The following is a 16961-nucleotide window of genomic DNA, read 5'->3' as shown; positions in this document are numbered from 1 at the left end:
GGCCCCTCCTCGGCCTCCCCCATCCTGCTGAGGAGCCATCAGGCTCCTAATGGAGGCCCCTCGGTCGATCTTGATGCGATCGGGGTTTTCTACACCTCCCCGATGAGCCGCTGCGGCGGGGGGGAACCAGCGGCCGCGGGGGGCCTGATCCGATTAACGCCGCTTCCCCTCCGCTGGTGATTGGGGCCGCTTCCCGGCCTGGCTGCGGGGCAACGGCCCCTCGGGGACCGGGCGAGGCCCTGGCTGCCCCCGCCACCGCATTTACCAGCACCGCTGGCCCTGCGCCAGGGGCTGGGGGGGGATGACATGGGGGGCTGCAGCGGGGTGTCGTCAGCCCTGGGGTGTCGTCAGCTGGCCGTGTGTTGCAGCTGGGTGTCAGGCGGGGAGGAGCAGGGGTGTCAGAGGGAGCTGGGTGTTGCAAGCCGGTTGTGCCCTGTGGCAGGGTGACAGGGACCCCGGGGATGGGTGACGGGGTGTGCTGCAGCAGGGTGGGGGTCTGGGAAGACCTGGGGTGCTGCCAGCCGGCTGTGTGCCCCAGCGGGATGTTAAGCAGGGAGGTGATGGGGTGTTGTGAGAGGCTAGGGTGTGTGGGGGTCGGGCGGGGAGAGCCCAGGGTGTTGTGAGCTGGCTGTGTGCCCCAGCGGGGTGTTAAGCGGGAAGGTGAGGGGGTCTTGCGAGAGGCTGTGTGTTGGGGTATGGGGGGTCAGGCGGGGAGGCCCTGGCGTGCTGTAGCCGGTTGTGCCGGGCCCGGGGCCCGGTGCAGGACCAGGGGGTGTCCATGGGCCTGTTCCATCGGCGGGGCCACACCGCCACCACCCCAACAGTCAGGCAGCGGTGCGTGCCCCTCTAGCGCCCTCTCTATGGTAAACCCAACGGCGCCTCTCTAGCCGCGCCCCCCCCCTCCCCCCCCCGTCTCCTCTCCCTGCTCCGCCCGGCCACGCGGCGCCGGGGCCGCTCTGGCCCGCCGCTCTCGCTGGTTGGCGGAGGGGGTGGGGCGGAGGGGGGCGTGGCCAGAGGTGGGGCGGGCGGGCGCGCGCTCATGAATATGCAGCAGGAGCGGCCGCGGCGGCGGGTGAGCGGGGGTCGCTCCGTTGGGCTGGGCTCTACGGGGAACCGGGATCCCGCCCCTCCCCGGGCCCGTTGTGCCCGCCGGGGCCGAAGCCGCGGGACCCCGCGGCTTCGGCCCCGGCGGGCACAACGGGCCCGGTACCTCCTTCCCTTCCCCCAAAAATCGAATGGGGGGCTCCGTTGCCACGGCGACGGGCCTAGGCCCGTTGGTTGCGGCCTACCCAGCTACTCGAGCGGGGGCTCCGTTGCCGCGGCAACGGGAGTAGGCCCCGCCGGAGGAGGAGGGCTTGGGCGGGGGACGACGACGACGACAGACGGGACGGACCCGCATCCCGGGGCGGGGAGCGGGGCCTCGTCACCGTCCCGGGGCTGCCAAGGGGTTGGGAAACGCGCCCGATGGCTTCCAGATGTGGGTTGGGGCGGCCGTGACACCGGTTCCCCCGTGGGAAGGTGGTGGGAGGGGGGGTGGTCTGGAGCGGGGGGGGTGGACCCTGGCGGGGCAGGAGAGAGCGAGGCGGGGAGAGGAGGGGAGGGCAGGGCCGGGAGGAGGCACCGAGCGGGTTTTTCCTGTCCCCGCAGCCCCGGTGAGTCACGGGAGCGGCGGCGGCGTGAAACCCGTGGGGACGGCAACCCCCCCGCCTTCCCGCCCGCCCTGCGCCCCCCACCCGTGTCCCTGACCCACCCCGGACATGAAGCCGCTGTGGGGAAGGTGAGTGGGGCAGCCCACGGCCCCTACGGCGGGGCGGCGAAGGCGGGGGTGTGCGTCGGGGGGTGCTCCCGGCCCCGCGGGGGTCGGGGGGGGTCGGGCGACACCTCCGGGGCTGCTGGGGGCTGACACAGCCCACGGGGCTCGGCGTGGTGCCCGGGGTGGGCACAGGCCGACCGAGGGCCAGCGTGTGGGGGAGAGGACTGACGTGGTTACTGGGGCAAACAGGGGGCCGGCCCGGTGTTTGGCGGGGGGGGTGGGGGTTGGCACAGCACGGTGGGGGTGCCGTGTCTGTGTTGGGGTGCTGGGACAGGCTAACGCAGGGCCGGTACAGGTAAACAAGGAACCGCACGGTGTTTGGGGGGTTTGCAGCGTGGGGGAGCTGGTCCAGGGTACATGCGATTACTGCTGTGTACGAGGGGAGCACGGGCAGAGAGGGGGTTTGACGCGGTGTTTGGGGTTACCGCACCGTGCCTGGCTGGTGCAAGTGAGCCAGGGACGATGTACAAAGGGTGGTACTGGCGAAGAGAGGGTTGGCAGTGCGATAGTGGTTTGGCACGCTGTCTGGGTGCCAGCACAGGTGGACGCGAGGGTTTGGCACAGGGCTGGTAGGTTGGTACCGTGGTGTTGCGTGGCTGGAGGAGGCGGCTGCCTGCCACTGGGTCCCACCAGCCGCAGGGCCTGGGTAAAGGCACACTGAAACGCTTCTCTCTCTTTCTCCCCAGGGGCTGACCCTGCACTGCGTCCACCGAGCCCCGGCCCCAGTTTCACCATGGCCTCCCAGCCGCAGCCCCTGCGCCCCGCCTTGCCCTGCGCCTCTGCCACAGGCACTGGTGGGGCTGGGCTGGTGGCCGGCAGCCCTGAGAAAGGTCTGTCCCCGGGGGGGGCAGGAGAAATTGGGGTTGGGGGGTTTCCCAGTCTGGTCTGCGCTGGGAAAGCCCCCCTGGGGATGCCAGGCTGGCACCCAAGATTGGCTGTGGGCCCACTGTGCTCCACTGGCCTTCCCTGGGGAGCTTGGCAGGGCTGTGGCGCTCCTCCAATGTGGCGTTTCTCCTCTCCTTGCTTCTCTTTCAGGCAATGCTCGCCCCAAGCCGCCCGTCCGGCCCAAACCCCGGGTGCTGCCAAAGCCGGCCGTGCCCGCCAAGCCCTCCCTGCCACATCCCCCTCCAGGGCCACGGCACCCTCGCCCGGAGCTGCCCTCTGCTGAGAAGATGAACCGCCTGGCAGGGCCCCAGCCCTACAGCGGGGGCAGCTCGGGCGGGCCCCTCAGGCGCCCCTCCTTCACCCTCAAGTCACCCGAGACCCCCAACGGGAAGGTGCTCCCGTCCCCTCCGCTTGCAGCCACTGAGGACCCGGGTTCGACCCCTGGGGAGGAGGTGCCCCCCGCCCCGCTGACCCCCTCTCGCAAAGGCCTGGCTCCCTTCAAGGTGACGCCAGTGCCAGTGGCGACCAAACCAGAGCGATTTCCAGGCACCACCGTGGAGGAGATTCTGGCCAAAATGGACAGTAGGGAGGGCCCGGGGAGCCCGGACCGAGCCCGGCTCTCGCCCTTTTGCCCTGATTCCTCCTCTCGCTTTGGCTCCAAGACCTTCACTGCCTTCCGGAGGCGCCCCAGCGGGGAGGTGGATGGAGCCCTCCCCGGCGAAGCCCGCCAGACACCCCAACCCGCGGTGGGTGAGCTGGGGACGGGGGATGATGGACGCCCGATTGCTGAGACGAGGTGAGGGGCCAGGGACCGACCCCGGCGGGGCGGCAAGAGGCTGCGGGGCCGGGGAACATTGCTCTGAGCTGTCCCAGGGATGGGAATAACGGAGCTGAGGTCTGGTCGCCGGCACGAGGCCGGTGTTCCTCCTAAGCAGGCAGCGCCTTGAGCTGCCTCCGTGGGAAGGCCAGGGCAGCCGCTGCAGCACCGAGTGGTTTGTTCAGACCGCAGGAACGGGCTGTCCCGGTTGAGGAGCTGCCTCTGCGCCTGCAGCCCCCGAGGGCTGGGAGGCGAGCCAGCCGGCCATCCCGCTGCCCGGACAGGGGCTGCCCTGAGGCCGGGAGTAACGGGGAGGGGGTTGCTCCCCTTGGGAAATTCTCCCTTTTTCCCACCCTTGCTATTTTTTTTACCTGTGGGGCTGTGCCAAGGCGGTGGGAGCGGGCAGATCTGTGGGACTCCTGGCTGCAGGATGTCCTGGGTGAGAGCCAGCACTTGGCCACGCTCCCGAAAGCTGGGCATCTCCGGGAGAGAGAGACGGGGGCTATTTTAAACCAGAGTGTGAGAAACTTGCTCTCCCAAGGGCTGAAAACTTTCCGGAAAGGGGATTGCAGCTGATTTGCCTCCCTCCCCTCTGCAGTCAAAACCTTGCTAGATAATTTGGTGCTGGTTTTGAGTAAGGCTTGCAGCGATTGACGGGCCTCTTGCGGTTTGCCCGACCCCATCCTCCTGTGGCCAGAGTGGGTGGTTTGGGGCCAGGAGGTGCCTCGGCAGGAGGGGAGAACAGAGAGAGCCGCACGGGGGGAATTCACCCTCCTTCCCTGTTTCTCTCCGGCAGCAGCTCCCCCCCAGCCGGCCCGAGCTGTGCCGGGGACCCCCGTGGACGCCGGAGGCCGCCTTCCCCCCCTGACGTGAGTTCTCGCCTCGCCCTCCCGCACCACGGCGGCTCCGCTCCTGGGCTCTCTCCTTCGGGGCTCTCCTGTCTCCTCCGGGGCTCCCTCTCTGCGGGGTGCGTGTCTCTCCTTTCTCCTCGGGGTGCCGACTGCCCTTTTCGTCAGGGAAGCCTGGCACCCCCTGCCGCTGGGTGCCTGGGCGCGGGGCCACATTATTTTGGAGGGGGTGGCGTGTGCCAGCACCGCTGCCGAGGTGTGGGCAGGGAGCAGCCGTGAGTCACCAGCCAGGGTTTGGTGACCCGGCAGGTATGTGGCAGGGCAGGCCCTTTCGGGCTCCCTGCCAACCCCCCTCTCCGTCCCCGCCCCGTGCTCGGGGCGGTGACCGGGACACCGGGCCATGACACCGGGGGCGGCAGCCTGGGCAGTGGCAGCGGGTCACCCCGGCGAGGGGGACTAACTCTGACGGTGCTGGGCTGGGTGACGCTGGCAAGGGAGTGCCTGGCCCCATGGCGGGGTGGGGGGTCCGGGCTGGGGGTGTTTTTACTTCCTCCTGCTTCATTTCTTCCTCTCCATCTGTCTCTGCGCTGCCGGAGGGTGGGTGCTCGAGGGGGGCAGCGGTGGGGGGCTTGGGGCAGTGCCTTGCCCTGCCTGGCGGGGTACGGAGTGGGGCCGGGGGCCGCTGGGAGCCGCCCGGGCTGAGTCACGCAGGAAGCAGCAGCCTGGCGCTGGCAGGAGGCGTGGGCACCTCCTGCCTCGGGTTTGGGGAGGGGAGGGGGTGCTGGCGGGAGGGACCCTCACTGGAGATCGGGGCTGGGAGGGGGGGCTGTGATTTGGGGGCGGGTGACGCCTGGGAGGTTCCTCTCGAGTGACATGACGCCACTTTCCCCCACGCCCCCCGACTCTTTCCACAGCTCTCCTCTCTCCGGCCCGGCGCCCTTGGACCCCCTGGCTCCCCAAGGCCCCCCGTCTGCCCGGCCCCAGGAGCTCCTTTCCAGCCTGCAGAGCCCTCCGCTTCGGCCCCCGGCTCTCCCAGTGCTCCCCTGGAGCTCCCAGCCCCTGGCTCCCCCACCCTGGCCCCCGGCTCCCCCGAATCCCCTGCCCAGCCTCCAGCCGAGGTCTTGGCCACCTCGATCCAGGCTCCGGGCGCTCCCTCCTCCGCAGGCGAACCCCGGCTCGGCATCTCCCGCTCCCCTGGCTCCCCCCACACTCCTGGCGAGGGATCCCCCGATACTGCCAGCCCCCCCGGCACTCCTGAACTGCCCCCCAGAGTCACCTGCCCCCCCGGCTCTCCTGAGGCTGCCGCTGAGTACCCGGGCCCCCCCAGCCCACTCCCTGAGGCTCCTGCTAAAGCCTCCCGTCCCCCAGGCTCCCCGGAGGGACCAGATGACTCCCCAGTGTCCCCACAGTCCCCCAGGGGTCCTAATTTCAGCCCCCCTCCCCCTTCCAGGGACTCAGGGCTCCGGCGCTCTTCGGAGGGCGTGTTGCAGCCCCCGACCACGGGGCAGGGCATGGGGGAGCTGGGGGGTTCGCTGAGCGCCCTGCCCCGTCCCGGGGACCCGCTGTCAGAGCCGTCCCTGGGCAGCGAGTCCGGCTGGAGCCTTTCCCAGTCCTTCGAGTGGACGTTCCCCTCGCGGGGGGCACGGCGGCTAGCATCCCCGCCCCGTTCCCCCATCCGGGAGACGGTTGACTCGGGGGTCTCCGAAGAGGGCGAGTCGGACGGGGAAGATCCGGACCCCTGTCCCCCACGCTCTGGGGGGGACAGCGGATCCGAAGAGCTGGGCCCTGTGGTGGCCGGCAGCCGGGGAGCAGAGGGGGCTCCTTGTCCAGGGGGTCCCGTGGCCCAGCGAGAGGCCGAGGGCTCAGCAGAGGAGGAGGAGGAGGAGGAAGGGGAGGCAGAGCGGGCTGCCACCATGCCCTGCTCCCCTCTCTGCGTGACAGAGCCTGCCCGGGACCCAGCTGAGCTTGAGCCCCCCGCCCAGCCCGGCCTCCTCATCGAGGCCACCCCACCGGATCCGGCCGCTGCAGCCGACTCGGCCTGGGCGCCAGCGAGCGACTCCCCTGGAAGCCTGCAGGGCCCCGGCGGGCCAGGCCGGGCCGAAGGATCCTCGAGGGGCCCCGATCCCCACACCGACCCGGGCTGGCTGACCGAGCTGCTGGCGTCGCCCGGGGCCCGCGCCACAGGCCGCGGCTCTCTGGACGCGGAGGGGCCGGAGGTGAGGGGGCGCGGGGAGCCGGGCGGCTCCGCGGTGGCGAGGGTTAACGCCGGGCCACGGTGTCGGTGTGGCGCTGGGCTCCTCTCCGACAGGGCCGGGCCTCGCCGGGTGTACGTAGGGCGGTGGGACGGGTCGGGTGGAGGCTGAGCGGGAGCGTGCCGTGCCGGCAGGGAGAGCCGGGGTGCGGCCGCCGCCGCGTGCGGGCGCGGGGCCCGATGGGGAGCCGTGGCCGGCGAGTCGGGGACCACGGCCATCCTCCGGCGGCTGCTGGCCGACCTGCAGCTGCGGGACGAGCCGGGGAGGGCCCTGGGCAGGCGCGGCGGCTGCGAGTACCCTGGGCAGCTGGCAAGCTCCTGGTGTGGGAGCTGGGGGCCCCGTGGGGTGGGAAGGGTGGGCAGCAGGATCTGGCCTCCTCTCCGGACAGGACCCTGCTTGTGCTGTGTCCCCCAGGGTATTTCCCCCCTGCTTTTCCTCTCCAACTCTCCTCTCTGCTGCATGAGCCGGGACTGTGACCCCCTTTAACCCCTGTCTGCCCCCTTCTCGCCCTCTTCCCCCAGGACCTGCTCGGCTGGTCACGGAAGGACCTATGCAGTGAATTTGGCATTGGCACACCTCACCAGGCTGGCACCTTTGACTGGACCCGTGAGGCTGTGGCCAGGGAGAGCGACTGGCCTGGTGAGATGGACCGGGACCGGGAATTTGGGACCAAATTGAGCTGGGACAGCACCTGCAGCGTCAGGGATGGGGACCAGCAGGATGGGCCCTTTGGCACCACCAGGAGGGACTGGGGCAGCGATTACAAAGGGACGGAGTTGATGGGGGAAACGAGACTCGGCTGCAGTGACTGGTCCAAATCCCACGGCACAGGGGAAGGCTGCCTGCAGGATCAAGACTTCGGTACCGGCAAAGCCAAGTGGAGCACGGGCTATGGCTTGGACAGCGCGGGCAGCAGGGAGGAGATCGGCTCCGGGAAGACTGACTGGAGCAGCAGCTACGGTCTGGGACACGGCCAGCAGCAGGACGAGGAGCTGAGCTCCAGGCAGTCCAGCTGGGCTGGCAGGTACGGCTCCGGGGACGTGGACAGCCAGGATAGGGAGATCACACCCGCATGGGCTGGTGAATACGGCACCAGTGATGTGGAGATGAAGGACAGGGAGCTTACTCCAAACTGGGCCAGTAAATACAGCAGCAGGGATGCTGAGACCAAGGACAAGGACTTTACGCTGGGCTGGGCTGGCAGATCCAGCACTGGGGATGCTGGGACCCCTCACAAGGAGTTCAGTCCCAGCAGGCCGGCCTGGGACAGCAAATACAGCACCAGGGACATGGAGAGCCAGGACCGGGAGTTCAGCCCCAGCAGGCCAGCTTGGGCTGGTGAGTACAGCACCCGAGACATGGAGAGCCAGGACCAGGAGTTCAGCCCCAGCAGGCCAGCTGAGGCCGGTGAGTACACCACCAGGGACATGGAGAGTCAGGACCAGGAGTTCAGCCCCAGCAGGTTGGCCTGGGATAGCAAGTACCGCAGCAGGGACATGGAGAGCCAGGACCGGGAGTTCAGCCCCAGCAGACCAGCCTGGGAAGACGAGCACAGCACCAGGGATATGGAGAGTCAGGACCAGGAGTTCAGCCCCAGCAGACCGGCCTGGGATAGCGAGTACCGCAGCAGGGACATGGAGAGCCAGGACCGGGAGTTCAGCCCCAGCAGACCGGCCTGGGAAGATGAGCACAGCACCAGGGACATGGAGAGTCAGGACCAGGAGTTCAGCCCCAGCAGGTCAGCCTGGGATAGCGAGTACCGCAGCAGGGACGCGGAGACCCAGGATGGGGAGTTCAAACCCAGCAGACCAGCCTGGGATGATGAGCACAGCACCAGGGACGTGGAGACCCAGGACAGTGGGTTCAGCTCCAGCAGACCGGCCTGGGAGGACAGATACAGCACCAGGGATATGGAGACCCAGGACAGGGAGTTCAGCCCCAGCAGACCAGCCTGGGTCAGCGAGTACAGCTCTACAAACACTGAAAAGGAAGAAAGAGAGTTTAGTCCTGGCCGGCTGAGCTGGGCTGGTGAGCACAGCATTAGCCAAACCGAGCTGGTTGATGCTTTTGGTGTCAGGAAAGATGACTTGCCTGGCTCCCGTGCCTCTGATCCCCTGGCCCAGGAGCCCGGCTGGGGCAGCACCAACCGGCAGGAGCACAGTACCGCTGACAGCAGGGACTGGGCTGAAGAGCTTGGAGGAGCCAAGTGCCAGAACCAATTTGGTATCATTGGGACAGACCGGGTGCCAGATCCCTCCAGCGCTGGAGCGTCACCAGATGGCTCGATGTCCTGGGCTGGTGGAATGAGATCCGGGGGCCTGCGGGAGCCTGTGGGAGACTGGCACAGGGATCTCTCCTTTGGCAGCTCGGATGCCACCAGCTGCCTGGGCACTGGTGATGCTGGCAGGGTTGGACTGGGCCAGATGACCTGGGGTCAGAGCCTGGGCAGCCTGCCTGCCCCAGGCAGCTCTGCCCAGCCCCGGGAGGCCGGGGTGGAAGAGCCAGGCTGGAGCCAGCACCTCGACGCAGCCAGCTGGAGCATGGAGCTGCGCGATGCCGAGGCCAAGCGCCAGGAGTGGGCTAGCGCGTTCGGCGCCCGCTGCGCAGCCCGGAGCCGGGACTTCAGTGCTGAGGAGCAGAGCCCAGGAGGTGACGCCGGCTCGGTGGATGGGTAAGGAGGGCACTGGCGGTGGCACTGTGGCACCCCAGGGAGGGATCCGTCCCTCTCGGGTGCCTGTGGCATCCTGTGTTGGGGACTTCTGATGCCGTGGGCCTTGTGCTGGCATCCTACTGCGCCTCACTTGTAGTTGGGGGACCTGCTGCCTCCAGCCCTGGGCTGCCAGAGCTCCTCTTCCCCAGCCTCCACGTTTCCCTGTGTAGCCTCCGGCCCCACAACTGAACGGGAACTTTTTGAGGGACTGGGTTTCAACTTGTCCCAGCAGGATCTGCTGTCTTGAGCTGATCCAGGAGGGGACGATGCCTTCAGGGCTTCGTGTGCCTGTCTCCCACCAACATGGAGAGCCATGCGCCAAGTTTGGAGGGTGCTGGTGTTCCCTTGGCCCCCCAGAAAAGCGGCAGAATTAGCCCTGTGCCGTTACCGCTTCGCCAGGATGTGGGAACCCTGACTTCAGCCAAACTTACAGAGCTGGGGATTCCCAAAATGATAAATTCCCTCGAGCTGCCTGAAAACAAGGATCCCAGGAGGAGGGTAGCAAAAGCCCCATGGGCCTCGGGAAGGCTGATTTCCTGCTGCCAGTGCCTTCCCGCACCCCGGGTGGCCCTGATCCTCCTCCTGCCCCTTGGGGCCCCTTGGTCACCTGGTGTCCCCCTGGCCACCTCCTGGGGGCTGGTGACCCTACTGGGTGGCTCTGACCCCTTTCTCTGCCCCAAGGGGGAGAGTTGGCCTGAGTCACCTATGAGTCTGGCAGCCTCCTTGCCCTCCCCAGACCCCATATTCTGCCCCAGCCTTTGGGAAGGGGCTTTGGGGGAGCTTCCTAGAGGTGCCACCCTCTTGGTGTGACGTCCCAGGAGAGTGGGGAGAGTCCTGGACACCTGGGTCCTGACTTCACGGGAGCAGTGTCTGGCCCTCCCCATGCCTCAGTTTCCCCTGGAGGCTGACGGAGGCGAGGTTTGGGGCAGGGGAAGGGCTTGTGTTAGCTGGAGCTGGAGGAACTCTGGGGTCTCTTCCTGTCTCCCCGAGCAGAAGCATCCGTCTCTCAGACCCCAGCCCACCGATGGGTGACGCTCCGGCTGACCCCGCAGCTGTGGAGTGCCCCTGGAGCAAGCCCCCCAGCCCCACCGAGGAGGAGAGGGACCTCTCTGCACCAGCCGCTGCCCCGCAGAGCCCCAGGGCCTCCCCTCTGTCACCAGAGGGTGCCGGCGGGACCCTGCTGGACACGGAGAGCGAAGAAGCCCCCGTGGACCACCTGGATGGGAAGACACCACCAAGCTGGGAGGAGAAGCGGCTCTCCCTGGGTGCCCCTCAGCCCGAGGGACCCACGGACCATGCTGGGCAGGAATTCACCTTCCTGGAGGTGAGTGGGGAGGGGGCTCTGGGGGTGCCCAGCCATCACAGAGGCGCTTCTCTGGGGGCCCTGTTCCTATCCCGCTCTGAGGATGGGGGCTTTGCCCTCTGGCCCCAGCCTCCCCCGAGGGGCAGGCTGTGGATTCAGGGCCCCCCAGTGCTGTTGTGGGGGTCTGTGGGCATGCTGGCCGGGGTGGGGGTCCTGGGGCTCCCCGATGCTGGGCACTGACCTGTCCCTGTGGGCTCTGCAGGACACGGAGATCCTGGACAGCAGCGTGTACCGCAGCAAAGCCAACCTGGGCCGCAAGCGCAGGCACCGGGCGCCGGCCCTCCGCCCCGGGGCCACCTCGGATGGGGAGAGCTGGATCTTCCGGGATTCCACAGGTGAGAGCCCGTGGGATGGTAACAACAGGAGAAGGACTGCAGGGCCATCCGTCCTTGGCAGAGGTGTCTCGTGGTGACGCTGTCCCCCATGTCCTCCCTGCAGAGCCCCGTCCAGCCTGCCCTGCAGCGTCCTCTGACGAGGAGGCGGTGGAAGAACCCAAGAGCCGGCGGGTGCGAGCATCCCCATCGGGCAAGGGGGTCAAGGTGCCGCTCTTCCCTGGCCTCAACACGTCTGCCCTCAAGGTGGGGCCCGCTGGGACCCCGAGCAAGTGGGGTGATGCCTCCCGGGCACGTGGAATGGAGGGTTTAACAAGGGGAGGGGAAACTGAGGCAGGTTGGGACTGGGGGTTTGGCCGAAGGCAGGCAGTGAGGGAGGGGTGGGGAGGAGGCAGTGGGAGTATTTGGGAGGGGGCAAAGCACGGTGCATCCCCTTGACTTCACTCCCCTGCCCCCAGGCCAAGCTGAGGGGCCGAAACCGCTCGGCCGAGGAGGGGGCACCGCCGGGGGACAGCAAGGCAACCCCCCCCAAGGAACCCCACGTGCAGCGCTCCAAGTCCTGTAAGATCCCTGGCTTGAGTGGGAAACCCCTGGCGCTGCCCCCCAAGCCAGAGAAGTCCTCAGGGTGAGTGTTGGGGGGCATGGGACCCTCGTGGGGAGGTGAGGGCTGTGCCTCAGGGGTGGGAGAAGGGGGCTTGGGGGGTCATGCGTGCAGGTTTGGGGACGGGTGAGGCCGATGCTGCGGGGAGGATGCTGAAGGGCAGGGAAGTGTTGGGGGGGCTGTTACCTGCTTCTGTGCCCCACCAAAGCAGTACTGAGGGTGGGCTTTTCCAGAGGCATGAAGGTTTTGGGGGTGCTTTAGAGGTGTAAAGGGATCCTGAGGGGTGCTGGGGCTCTCGGGGCTGGTACCTCTGGCCTTCGCAGGCATCAGGAGGCTGGGCTGGGCCCAGCTGGAGCTGGGAGCTGGGCGCGGGGCGAGGCTTTGCTGGGCCCAGCTTTCCCAGGGCCCGTTGCCTGGAGAGCCGGGCTGCTCCACCCTAAACAGTGCTTGGTTGGGTCCGAGCCCTTAAAGCCCCAGCTGGCGCGGCAGCTCCCTGCCTGCCCTCCCTGCCTGCCCTCCCTGCCTGCCCTCCCTGCCTGCCCTCCCTGCCTGCCCTCCCTGCCTGCCCTCCCTGCCTGCCCTCCCTGCCTGCCCTCCCTGCCTGCCCTCCCTGCCTGCCCCTGGTCCCTGGAGGGTCAGTCTGGGTCCTGGGTGTGTTTCTGGGGGGGCTCGTGCTGATGCTGTGCCAACGCTTCCCAGGTCCGACGCCTCCCCCCCGCACTGGCTGCAAGCGCTGAAGCTGAAAAAGAAGAAGCCTTGAACGGGGTGAGTGCAGGAGTTGGGGGGGACACGGGGGGCCGAACCCCTCCCAGTGCAGGGCATAGCTGGGGCCTCCCCCTCCCCACATTCCCTGTGTCGGGGCTGTGTGTCCCTGGGGGGCTGGAGGGGGGGACATGCAGGCGGAGAGGTGGCCGTGGCACAGGGTGGCCTGGGCGGGAGCGTGTCCCCATGTCCCTGGGCTCTGTGCAGCCAGGAGCGGCAGCCCCCTCCCTCCTGCCTGCTCCGGCCAGGGGCCCCCCTGGGCCTGGGGGTCCCCGCGGGGTCCTCACCCCCCTCTCCCTGCTGTGTCTCTTCCAGGCTCTGTCTCCTGCCACCACATCCCCGAGGCTGACGGCCACTGTCCCCAGGATCAGGCCTGCCCCTCCACGTGGGGACACACACACACACATCTATGCACTTTGTATGATGCTCGCAGGGTCCCCGTCCCCCTCCACGACAATTCTTCCCCCTCCTTGGCCCACGGGCCTCCCCCAGCCTTCCCCTTCCCCTCGCTCTCTGGGGGCTGGGGGGTGGGCAACGAGCCCCCTCCCTGCCCCTTGCCCCCTGCACTTGTATCACCCTCAGACAAAGAGCAACAGTTCAGGATTTTGGTGCCACTTTGACAGGACAATAAAACTTCGTTGGTTGGTTCGGGGCGGGCCCTGGCTCTTCTTGCAGCCCCCCGGCCCGTGGGATGTCCCCTGGCCCGGGAGTGGCCCCGTGGGGCTGGGGGGGGGACATGCTGCCGTGGGGACTGCCACCAGGAGGAGCTCTCTGCCCGCCACCGGGGCTGGGTGCCGGGTGCCCCCACTTCGGTCTGCTGGGGCGCGGGGCACCCGTGGGTGCTGCCTGGCTGGGGGGGGCGGGGCAGAAATGACACCCACCCCGGGTGCACCCCAATCCCCCGTGGGTACCTGCAGAGAGGCAGCGTGCGTGGCTGCAGGTGTGCAGCAATTGCAGAGCCCCTTGCAGGGGCCAATGCAGGCCTCCACCCACCCACCCCACTGGTGACGCACCCATGCTCCTCCCCACGGCGCTGTGCCCCATGTGTACCCGCACCCCCTCGCACCCCCACATGCACACGGCATCCCTCTGCAGAAGCAGCCACTTGCACAGTTGCCTTGCACACACGCCGACTCCTGCGCACGCGGCTCAGCGCATGCGTGGGTGCATGTCTCTGCCCACGCGTGCAAACCAGCCGCGCGTGCCCACCCTGGCACCAAACGGTGCTGTCCTGCCTATTCCCTGTCCGCTAGCTTGCTGGTGGGTGCTGGGTGCTGGGGTCACCCTGAGGAAGAGTGGGGACAGATGCCCCCCAGCCCCAAACCTTCTGGCACGCTGAGCAGCCCCACCTCCCTCCAGCTGAAGTGAAGCCAGCAGAGGGAGGATTGCCACGGGCCCACTGGCATGGCACTGGCTGCGGTGTGACTGCGAGGTTGGGCCATGGAGGAGGGGGGGATACCCCATCCCTCCAGCTGGGCTGGAGCTGAAACCTCTGAAGGAGACATGCTGCTGGCAGGTGCCCCCCACGTCCCTCCCGCCTTTGGTTTTTGACTGGGTCGGTGAGCCGAGCTGCCACCGTGGCCACTCTTTGGGCACGTGCCTCTCTGAGACCTGGCTCTGCCCGCCCCCCCCCCCGGGATGGGAACCCCCAGGCTGTTTTTTCCTGGCAGAGCCTGACGGAAAGAGGGAGATCCAGAGGGAGAGATGCAGCCGAGGAGTTGTTGCTTCCCTGGTAGGATGTGAGTAACTCCAACCGGCTTCAGAGGAAGTTGCCAAATCCCACCTCATGGCACAGCCAACTGCTGCCCTTCCTGGCGAGGGGTGCCATGAGCTCGGCCCCATGTCCCAACCCCCCTGCAGGGGGGCTCCCACCAGCACCCAGGAGGCTGCTCTTCCCCATCCCCTGTGGGGCAGCCCCCTGCCATGTGTCTGGGCGGTGGCTTTTGTGCCGGGCCTGGCGTGCGTGGCATGGATCCAAGCCAAGGAACATGGCAGATGCTTGATGGGCTCAAGCTTTTCCCCGGCAAAGCTTCGCGCCATGAGCTGGTCAGAGGGCTCCTGCTTGCCCCCGAGCCCTTGGCTTCGTCCTGGCGCTGCAGCAAAAACTCAGCCTCTTTCTTCCGAGCTTGTCCGACAGACGCTGCTCCCTCCCGGCTGCGGAGCTGGCAGGGACGGACGTGGGCTTGGCTCTGCGCCGCCATCCAGATGGAGCCACTGGCTACTGGGCCCTGGGATTTATTCCCTGGGAATTAGGAGTGAAGGTTCCTGCAGCCTCTTGCTCCTGTCGGGGATGGGGCTGCAGGGACCAAGGGCAGCCTGTTGCCCTGCAGGGGAAAACAGCTCCTTGCAGAGCCCCTCGCTGCTGGGCTCAGTGCCCCAAGCCCCCTTAAGCCTCTCCCCGAAGACCCTGGTCACATTCCTGCTGCTCAACAGCACTAAGATAACAGAGTTCGTTATCAGCCCTGCCACCCCCACCGGTGATAACGCCCTGCCACTGCTCCCTGTGGCTTCAGGGCCCTTTGCCCAGCTGTGGCCACCAACCCACCACCCGCGGCTACAACAAACCCAAGCCGGGGGGTCTCCAGCCGGCCGGTGCAGTCCTTCCCGCTGGAGGAGGCTGCACGCGGGTCAGCCCAGAGCCAGGGACTGCGCTGGGACCCCAGGGTGGCACCAAGGACCGTGCATGAGTGGAGCTGTCCCCACTGCCAGGGCAGCGAGGGGGTGACGGGGGACCCTTCAGCCCCTCTGGCATCGCTGGCGGCTTTTTGGCGAGGCATTGCCTTGGCAGGGCTGGAAAGGGTTACCTGTTCTCCTGTGCTACCCACAGAAGACAAAAATAGCCGAGATTGTTATTAATAGTGATCTTCGTTACCTGGGCTGGAACATCTCCCTTTGTAGCAGTTTCTGGTGATACCAAGGGTCTAATTAGCATTTCTTTTATTTCCCTATTTTATTCCATTATTAGCTAATAGGCTTAAGTAATGTCTTCATCAGGCTTGGTTTGTGTGGGGCTCCATCCCTTCTTTAAACAAACTTCGGGTTTTAACTTAAATCAGCAGCCGTCATATTTATGCATCAATTTTTAGCAGCTTTTTATTTTAATTCTTCAAAGACCTGCCGGCCCTAGCACCTTACCCTGCAGGGTTAATGTGCGCCTTTCCAAGGGACTGTCCCAGGTCATTAGAATATTTTATTATTCATTATCTCCAGCCCAATTAAGCCCTGGTTTGTTCTCCCAGGCTGATGGCTTTGGGTCTCCTTTGGGCGGCTGGTTTAGTGGCTGCTGTGCCCACCCCTCTGGGGCTCTCACCGCTCCCCCACCTGCACCCCCATTTCCCAGCCCCTCTCCCTCCCGTACCGCTCGTTTTTTCTAATTTTGGAGATCCCTTCGAGCTTCCCCCCTGTTTCAGCCACCGAATTAACCCACCACCCCCTTTCTTTACACCACTCTGCTGGGAAAAGGGACCCGCTGTGCCAGTGGGGGGTCGCTGGGGGCTTTGCCCTCATAGTGGCTGCACACCCCCCCACCAGCTCCATCCCCGTGGTTCCTCCACCGCCCCGGTGCTTGGGTTTTAACCTTGCCATTTCCACTGCCCGTTCCTCTCTTAATTTACCTATTCTGACAGCGAAAGGCACCTCCACTCCTCTGGCTCCTTGGCTCAGCCCAAGCCCCCCCCGCCATGCTTTTCCTGGCCTCCCAGGGGACTTGTGGCTTTTCAGACTTTACCGTTTGCAAAGTCCTGCTTGCTTTCGCCAGTGTTTTTCCCCAAAGCTGTAATTGTGAGAGTTCAGCCCCGGTGGGATGACCCCATCCCATGGCTCCGCTGCTTCCCTCCTCCTCCTGCTCCTTCCAAATATTTTATTTTGGGGGGGGGGTGTGTGTGTGATTTTTCATCTTTCTTGGCTCAGCTGAAGGCATTGCTGCTTTCGGCTCCTTTACCAGACAGCAAAGCCTGCACAGAACTGGGATGCAGCAAGGGCTCCCCATTGCTGTCTGGTCCTTCAGCAAAAGATGCCTTAAAATGGTCTTTTTGTGGGTTGGGGGGGGGGTATCTCGGAGCTCCCGCTCCGCAGATTTTTGGAAAACACATAAAGGTCTCTCCAGCATGTCTTACTTGCAATAGGGCACCGGCAATTTGGGACCCTCCTGCTGCCATGACTTTGCAAATGCGAAACCCTGGAAGCGAAACGTAAAAGCCCAAGTGCAACATGCCAACTGCAAAACGCCAATTGCAAAGTCCCAAATGCCAAACGCCAGACGCAACCACCCAAGTGCAACACCCTGCTGCAAAACGCTCAATGCAACAAGCCAAATGCAAAATGCAAAATGCAAAACCCAAACTGCAGCACCCCAATGCAAAACGCTGAAAGCAGCGCCCCAAAGGTGAAATCCCAAACGCAAATTCGGACCCGCAGGGTGGCAGACCCGTGCCCGGCTCTTCAGCCTCCCTGTCCCGCCGGGGCTGCTTCCCTGAGCCGCGGCACCGAACCTGGCTGCCGGTGGGGTGACCGCAATCCCCCAGGAGGCAGCCGCCCTGCGGTGGGGGGACAGGGCTTATCTCAGGGGTTGACGCTTTG

General features: G+C 66.4%; 1 protein-coding gene across 6 annotated transcripts; it reads left to right on the top strand.

Moving 5' to 3' along the window:
• The first annotated feature begins 1041 nt into the window (after positions 1 to 1041).
• On the top strand, positions 1042 to 12955 carry TNKS1BP1 (tankyrase 1 binding protein 1). Of its 6 annotated transcripts, XM_075048593.1 has the most exons (14): positions 1351 to 1477; positions 1648 to 1777; positions 2500 to 2643; positions 2849 to 3494; positions 4312 to 4384; positions 5278 to 6579; positions 7137 to 7639; positions 7862 to 9286; positions 10316 to 10649; positions 10891 to 11023; positions 11127 to 11266; positions 11479 to 11645; positions 12321 to 12386; positions 12699 to 12955. In XM_075048593.1, the coding sequence occupies exons 3-13, from the start codon at positions 2547 to 2549 to the stop codon at positions 12379 to 12381; spliced, it is 4881 nt and encodes a 1626-aa protein (XP_074904694.1). In that variant the 5' UTR covers positions 1351 to 1477; positions 1648 to 1777; positions 2500 to 2546; the 3' UTR covers positions 12382 to 12386; positions 12699 to 12955. The 6 variants fall into 6 exon arrangements, with proteins under 6 accessions (XP_074904691.1, XP_074904694.1, XP_074904693.1 ...); XM_075048590.1 differs by lacking the exon at positions 1351 to 1477 and adding an exon at positions 1042 to 1072 and having other exon boundaries at positions 7137 to 9286; XM_075048592.1 differs by having other exon boundaries at positions 1352 to 1477; positions 4315 to 4384; positions 7137 to 9286.
• The last annotated feature ends 4006 nt before the right edge of the window (positions 12956 to 16961 follow it).

This window comes from Buteo buteo, chromosome 16 (assembly GCF_964188355.1).
Source record: "Buteo buteo chromosome 16, bButBut1.hap1.1, whole genome shotgun sequence".
Lineage (NCBI taxonomy): Eukaryota > Metazoa > Chordata > Aves > Accipitriformes > Accipitridae > Buteo > Buteo buteo.
This window is presented reverse-complemented; position numbering and strand designations above follow the sequence as displayed.